At 35.8% G+C, this 7,984-nt stretch overlaps 1 protein-coding gene across 1 annotated transcript in view; it reads left to right on the top strand.

Annotated features, from left to right (window-relative positions):
- The window catches only part of cntn4 (contactin 4), a 141,781-nt gene extending 134,640 nt beyond the window's left edge, over window positions 1–7,141 (top strand). Inside the window, exons 16-21 of the mRNA XM_016238920.1 lie at window positions 803–1,084; window positions 1,323–1,438; window positions 3,060–3,246; window positions 3,353–3,465; window positions 4,162–4,330; window positions 5,129–7,141. Of these exons, the coding sequence (XP_016094406.1) occupies window positions 803–1,084; window positions 1,323–1,438; window positions 3,060–3,246; window positions 3,353–3,465; window positions 4,162–4,330; window positions 5,129–5,220 (959 nt within the window). The 3' untranslated portion in view covers window positions 5,221–7,141. The remainder of the gene's footprint in view (window positions 1–802; window positions 1,085–1,322; window positions 1,439–3,059; window positions 3,247–3,352; window positions 3,466–4,161; window positions 4,331–5,128) is intronic.
- Window positions 7,142–7,984: the final 843 nt, after the last annotated feature.

Below are 7,984 nucleotides of genomic sequence, written 5' to 3'. Positions count from 1 at the left end.
TATTTGATCAGAAATACAGTAAAAACAGTAATATTGTGAAATATTGTTACTATTTTAAATAACAGTGTTCTGTTTTAAAATATTATTTTAAAAACAGCAGGGCCATTTAAGTGAACTGTAAAAGGCAAAAAAGCTGATAAAAAAATTGTGAAAAAGGAAAAAATATATAAAAATATAAATGTTAATATATAAATAAATATACTTCTTCTTATGCTCACCAAGGCTGCATGTTGACTTCAATGTTAATAACTATTTTCTATTTTAATAGATTTTTTTTTAATTACATTTGCTGAATTTTCAGCAGTCATCATTACTCCGATCTTCAATGTCACATGATCCTTCAGAAATCATTTTAATATGACGATTTGTTGCTTAAGATAAATTTCTTCTTAATATTTTTATGTAAACCATGATAATTTTTTTAGGATTCTTTGATGAATAGAACATTCAAAAGAGCAGCATTTATTTGAAAAATCTTTTGTAACATTATGAATGTTTTACAGTCACTTTTGATTAATTCAATACATCCCAGAAAAATAAAAACATTCATTTATGCGAAAATAATTACAGACCCAAATCTTTTGAACAGTATTTAAAGAGTGTTTGTGCGTAAACCCCTGAGTTAATAGAAAACACACCTTACAAACAAGTTTCATGGTTACCCAGATAGAAAAACCATGACGTTTAGATGACATTACCATGGTACATGTCCAAAACGTTGTTGTTTTTGTCTGTTATGTGCATATATATATATATATATATATATATATAGATAATATTTTGAATAGGAGTCATAATAAAGGTTATGTCGTGTATTGTAGATGTATGTGCTTTGTTTGTGGGTTGCAGCCTGTTCCTGAAGAGCTCCAGAATGGAGCAGGGTTTGGCTATGTCGTTGCTTTCCGGCCCTTTGGTGCCACCGGGTGGATGCAGGCGGCAGTTCCCTCTCCTGAAGCCTCCAAATACGTCTTCAAAAACGAGACCATTTTACCCTTTTCTCCATTCCAAGTCAAAGTGGGGGTGTACAATAACAAGGGGGAAGGACCTTTTGGACCCATGGTCACCATCTACTCTGCTGAGGAGGGTCAGTCACATTAACCGTAGCGTTTGGTTGCGTGCAACAGAGAAATTAATGTCGAATGTACCTTTTGACATTTTGCTGTGGAACGCTTAGCAGGCAGTTAATAGGAGCCAAGTTAACTGAAGTGTGTTGTGCCAGAACCCATTAATCATGGTCTGCCTTGTTTTTCAAAAAGAGTTGGACTTTGAAGACATTTGTTGAATGAAACGGTCTAATCGAAGAATTTCTCCTTCGAATCCAGAGCCTGGAAGGGCACCCAGTCGACTCAGAGCCAAGAGTCTTTCAGCGTTTGACGTTGAGGTGTCCTGGAAGGCCCTTCCCTGGAGCACAAGCAAGAAACGTGTTCTCGGCTACGAGGTACACTAATGTTGCATTCATTTTTTGGTGTTATATCATCATGATTTTTAAAAAACTTTAACATTAAAATCATTATGACCGTTTTTTAGAATGAACATAAATAAAACTTGAAGGAATCACTTACATTATCTTCAAATGTAAATATCGGTTAATTGTTCTAATTACTGAGCTATAAAGAAACAGTTTTTTTTTATTTCCCTTTAAATCTTACAAAATAAATCTGTTGTTGACATAAGTACATAATTAACATTGATTAGCTCATAATGTGGTAAAAAAAAATTGAATAAAAACTGTATTTTACATTTAGTTCAATATATACAATTACACTACTGCTCAAGTGTTTTTAAAGAATGAATAGCTTTATTCAGCAACAGCAAATTAAATTGTTTAAAGGTAGCAGTAAAGACATTTGTAATTTTACAAAGTGTGTGTGTGTGTGTGTGCGCGTTTTTGTGACAAATGAGGACATAAATTTGTATAATGACAAAGGTATGACATAGGTATTACAAGGAGAAGGTGACTTTTCAAGACATTACCCCATGTCCCCACTTTTCAAAACGCTTATAAATCACACAGAATGGAGTGTATTGAAAATCTGAAATAGCACAAAGTCTCCTGTGAGGGGTAGGTTTAGGGGTAGGGTTGGTGTAGGGCAATAGAATATACGGTCTGTACAGTATAAAAACCATTACGCCTATGAGATGTCCCCACTTTTCACAAAAACAAACCTGTGTGTGTGTGTGTGTGTGTGTGTTTTAAAAAAGAGTTACAAAAAAAGTTTACTGAGCAGCAAATAAGCATATTAGAATGATTTCTGAAGGATAATGTGACGTTGAAGACTGAAGCAATGATGCTGAAAATTCAGCTTTGCCATCACACAAAATAAATTACATTTAATTATAATAATATTTCACAAACTTACTATTTTCACTTGCCTTGGTGAATACCGACCTCAAACATTTGAACAATATTAAATATTAATAATAAGTTTGTGAGCGTTAGTAAGTGAGAGAGGTTTTTCTGTGATTCTGTGATTGCAGGATGTCTCTACAGGATTATGGGTAGCGTAGTTCTTAGGTTTGGCAAATAAAAGCCGTTTTGCACATGGCAGAAATATATGTTAATCCTGAAAAAAAAATCTCTATGGAGAAAAACTTACAGAGTACTGTTTATACGGTCTATAAACCTTATAATGCAGGCTTGTTACTTGTTTAGCAACAGAATTTAGTTTGAGGTAAGTCATTTGCAAAAATCATAAATATAAAGCACTGAGACCTTTTGTTCTCTGCAAACAGTTGTGGAAGAAATTCAAATTAGTTTTATATCATCATCTATCTCTGACTCTTCAGCTTAGACTGTCCATTTAGAGGGAAAAGGAAAATCGGTCAACCTGACAGTTGGGAAGCATTGCTCATGATGATTTGCCTATGACAGGTTCATTTCAATACTGCCACACTTCAGTGGCTGAGCAACCAAAGCACCTATAAGCAGATAGCCTGGAATTCAGATATGCCACAAAAAAAATTACAAATGAATTCTTTCTCCCACTAGTTTCAAATGATATTGCTCTGAGTTTATTAAAGTTTAAAGTTGAGCGACTCTGTTTTGTCTTTCTCTGTAGTTGAGATACTGGGAGAAGAATGAGAAAGAAGACACAGCTAGTGTGCTAAGGACAGTAGGAAACCGGACGTTGGCCATTATTCAGGGCTTAAAAGGAAGTACCACCTATTACATAACAGTGAGGGCCTACAACACAGCAGGAACAGGACCACCAAGTCCAGCAGTCAATGTTACCACCAAAAAGCCTCGTAAGTAACTTTTTTTTCTTTTTAAATAGATTAAGCTTCGAAGTTTAAGGGTAGTAACACTTCTTGTATTAGATCACTGTTTTAAAGTTTCTATGTCTTCATCCAGCCCCCAGCCAGCCGCCCTCAAAAGTCATGTGGAATGCATCAAACTCTAAAATCATTCTCAACTGGGAACAGGTGAAACCTCTGGAAAATGAATCCGAGGTCATGGGATACAAGGTAAGCCAGATCTTCTTGCACAACTTTGTCTGCTGTTTAGCCTGCCTAACGACTCTCTTTAGCCATAAATACATTCACAATATGACACAGCACCTTATTGCTCAATGATTAAACAGCTTTCAGTGCTTTAGCGCCACCAAATGCTCTGATAAGTGTATGACAATGACTCAAACATCTATCATGTCACAAAGCATCTATTGGTTGGCTTATACTGTTTTAGTGGAATTTCATTGCAAACAATCCTGGTATAAAAGCTATTATATTAAATATTTGCAAGCTGGTGTAAAAAACCTTTTTTGCTTATAACTAGAGTTCAAAATATTTTAAATTGAGTGATTCGGACTGATTGCCCATCAGCTCCTATGCTACACTCTTAAAAATAAAGGTGCTTGAAAGGTTCTTCACAGTGATGCCATAGAAGAACCATTTTTTGTTCCACAAAGAAGCATTCAGTCAAAGGTTCCATCTCTTTCTTACCTTTTTATAATCTGAAGAACCTTCTTTCGCCACAAAGAACCTTTTGTGAAACAGAAAGGTTCTTCAGATTTTAAAGGTTCTTTATGGAACCAAAAAGGTTGTTCTATGGCATCGTGAAGCACCTTTATTTTTAAGAGTGTATCTACATTTCCATATCGCATATAACAAGTGGAACGATGTAAATTGAGGTAATTGTTTAAAATTGTAATTGTGTTGTAGGTACTGTATAAGCGGAACCAATTCAGCAGGCCCAGCATTATGGAGACCAACACCACCTCAGTGGAGCTCTCGCTGCCCATGGATGAGGAGTACATCATCCAGATCAGACCTTTTGGAGAAGGAGGGGAAGGCAGCAGCAGCCGGCAGATCACCATTCCCAAAATAGCAGGTAGATCATCCTCTGCTAACTGACTTATTTTTAATTCCATTTAGATTTTAGACTATATTTTATTTAAGAAGGAAATGGTTTAAGCTTACAATTTTAGAAATAGAATGCATTATAAATAAATATAATATTTAAGAGATGATGTACAATCAGCCGGTCATTATCACATAATTAAATTCAACAGGGCGATCAGAATTGAATTAGCCTGAAGGGATTTATTTTGCGCTAATAACTGGCTGACTGTACATTATCCTGAAGATTACATTACTGCTCATCAAATAAATTAATGAATGGACATGAAATATTAATTAAGTGATTTTATTATGCGAGCAGAAATATATGAATATGAATTTTCAACATCATTACTCCATTCTTTAGTGTCACATGATCCTTCAGAACTCATTCTAATATGCTGATTTTATGCTTAAGAAACATTTATTCTTACTATTATTTATCAATGTTGAAAACACTTGTGCAGCTTAATAAATCTGTGGAAACTGCGATGCTTTTTTTCATTTGATGAATAGAACGTTTTTTTATTGCAATGAAGATGTCTTTACTGCCACTTATTATCAATTTAATGTGTCATGCTGAATAATAAATCTTAGTTATAATATAATATAATACAATATATAATTTGAGCTCCTACAAATTGTTCCTCTGAAACTCTTCACCTTTAAAACTCCAACAATTGAAGCATCACTGAGTTCTTGACTGTGATGTTAAGCCGTGTGCTTGTTTATTTTAGCACTGCACCATTTTGTCTTCATTTCATTCATTTGCCGATTCATTCTCTTTCAGGTCCCAATGCCATCGGCTCGGCTTCCAGTGTGTCCACTCTCTCTGCTCTCAGTACAATAGCTCTCTCCCTCACAGCTCGCACATCTTTATGACAGAACACAGCGCAGGCCGCTGACTTCAGACGAAACGTTCTTCCTCGAGAGGAGACTGAGAAAAGTGACTCAGACAGATCGATGAAAACCCATTCATACAAACCAGAGGACCTACGTGAACCATAATACTGGGATAAAAAGAAAAGAAAAGAAAAAAACGGGTGTGTGGTTCGCTAGCCAATTCGAAAAAGATTGAAGGCTGATGGGATTGAATTTGATGTTACCAAAGCAGCTTTAAAGAAAAAAAAAAAGAACAAAAAAAATGAGGAAAATGTCACATGCTTCTTTTGTATGTATGACATATCTTAGCTTTTTCCTTTTTTGTTTGATCCAGTCGGTCTGTATGTTCCTATTACAGTACGCCGGGTGTGTATAGGAACTGCTTTAGATGCATGTCTTGTACAATGTTTTGTAAGAGAATGCAGGTGTCTGAAACTTAATAGTTTAGAGCAAGACATATTTGGCTGAAAACCAACTAATCATCACAATATGACGGTCCTCTGAGGGTCACACGCACTTACAAGCTAAGAATCTCCAAGGACTTCTTACTGTTTATGACATGGGAATACTTGCACTGAAACCACATCTGGAAGAAAGTGAACAACGACAGAAAGCATCCTGACCAGAAACTCGAGAGAATGCTGCTACAAGGCCAAGTCGGACGTTGGCGTCTTTGTCACCTCCCTCCTTACTGATCAGCAGCAAACGGACACCAGGCGTTGACATTGACCATCTCTTTTTTCCATCATCTTCCATTTATCTGTGTGTGTGTCGTATCTAGAGCTCTTCTTTGCCTTTTTTGTGCCTCATTGTGTTTTTGAAATCCTCAGGTCCTCAGAAAAGCCTTAATACATATTTCTTCGCGTTAACTACTTAGAAAAGTGCTGGACGCCTGGGCTGTGAACGGTTAGTCAAGCAGGATGCTGGGGTTTGGGTAGCTGGTGCAAGTTTATTGCTTCCATGTTCCATATTATAACAGCCATATGCTGTTCCTCATTGTTTCAAGGCAATACAGTGTGTGTGTGTGTGTGTGTGTGTGTGTGTGTGTGCGTCTGCGTGTGTGACCTCTGCTAATGTAGGGGCTACGAGCTCTGCATTTTTTTAAATGCCATGTGGGAATGGTGCGATGAAAGTAGCTTGTCATTTCTTGAGGTGCAAATAGATGTACTGCTTAAAGGGACACGTGGAGCTCTGAGACTGAGTGAAAACAAATGTATATGTAAATGCTTTTTTGTATATTCCAGATAATTTATATTTAAGTGGACGACATCAAAGTTTCCTACAAAACTCATCTCGGTTTTTATCTAACAAACAGAATAGACGTTTCTTAGCTTACCGTGGCTCTGCATGTGGATGTTTTCATTCCATTCTTGATTCATTAGGTACTAACCGATGAACATTTGACGAAAGGATACAAATAGTCATTCATCCATTTCTGAAGATTTGTGTATCGGTGTATCTGTCATAGCCAGGACGCTCTTTCTCTAAGCAGTGCTTTCCACCAAACTTCTTTGTCTTTATCGGAACTCCATTTATTGGACCGTATAACTTTTTCCTCCAAGGTTCTCTGTTTATACTGGATCACAAAATAAATGACATTTATAAAAATTATCACACAAATGTTTTGATTGGGTGCATTAGCTGTGGTTATGAGATGCTTAATAACAGTTTAACCAATAGGCCTACTTTTGTCATTTGCGCACCCTCACATCATTCCAAACCTATATGACTCTTGTGTATCTTCACAAAGAACAAGGAAAGCTCATTAAAAGGTATCCATATTACTTGTGCGCTATGGGCTAAATCTTTTGAAGCTTTCTATGAGAAATAGACCGAAAGGCCAAACAGTTATTTGAGTATAGCAATGGTTAACCCAAATATGAATGTTGTCGTTCACTCACGCTCATGTCGTTCCAAACCGGTATAAAAAAAATTAAATTTCTGTGGAACAAAAAGAAGATATTTTGATGGTTGCTCTTTTTTTTGGTTTGGAACAGTGTGAGAATGAGTAAATGACAGAGGTTTTATGCTGGACAAATTGTTGCTTTAAAACTTATTTTCATTTCCATATGCACAAACAATGTACACTAAATAATGATCGGCTTTTTGAACTTTTGGAAACTCAATTGCACCTCAAAGCAAGAAAAAAGAGTTTTAATAATAGTCATTTTGATAAAGTCAGTAGCAGCCATGTTTTGAGTTATGAGGTCACAATTGGGAGATATAAGTCTTCTGTTTTTCTCTGTAACCATTTACAAATTGGCAAGTGTATGATGATGAAATCTGTGTAAAAACAAATGCCCAAGCAAATTAGAAATTTCAAAACTGATAATATTACAGGTTGATTTGAAAGCACATGATGATGTCATGCAGTTGTGCTGCCGTACACTAGAAGGTTTCTAGTGTAATTACTATCCTAAGATAGGAACATTTACAGACAAAATAATTTATAATCACATCAATAAATACAGTATGATCCCAAAAATATGAAAGCACTTGTCATTTCTTGAATACAACGCTGACCAGTGTTCAGATTGAGAAGACAGTGCAAAAAAAAAATATATATATATATATATATATAGATTTTACATTATATATTATTAGTCAGGAACAGACTACAGTAGACATTTTATGTCATAAAATGATGTTGAAGGAAACATTTCCAGTTGATATTTTGGTCGATCACTATCCTGATTATTCAATGTCAGCTGTGTCGCAGCCAGTGTTGGGGAGTAACTAGTTACATGTAACGGAATTACGTAAT

Source organism: Sinocyclocheilus grahami, unplaced genomic scaffold (genome assembly GCF_001515645.1).
Source record: "Sinocyclocheilus grahami isolate Dianchi unplaced genomic scaffold, SAMN03320097.WGS_v1.1 scaffold551.1, whole genome shotgun sequence".
NCBI lineage: Eukaryota > Metazoa > Chordata > Actinopteri > Cypriniformes > Cyprinidae > Sinocyclocheilus > Sinocyclocheilus grahami.
The sequence above is the reverse complement of the archived record's forward strand: the minus strand, read 5'-3'. Positions and strand labels throughout refer to the sequence as shown.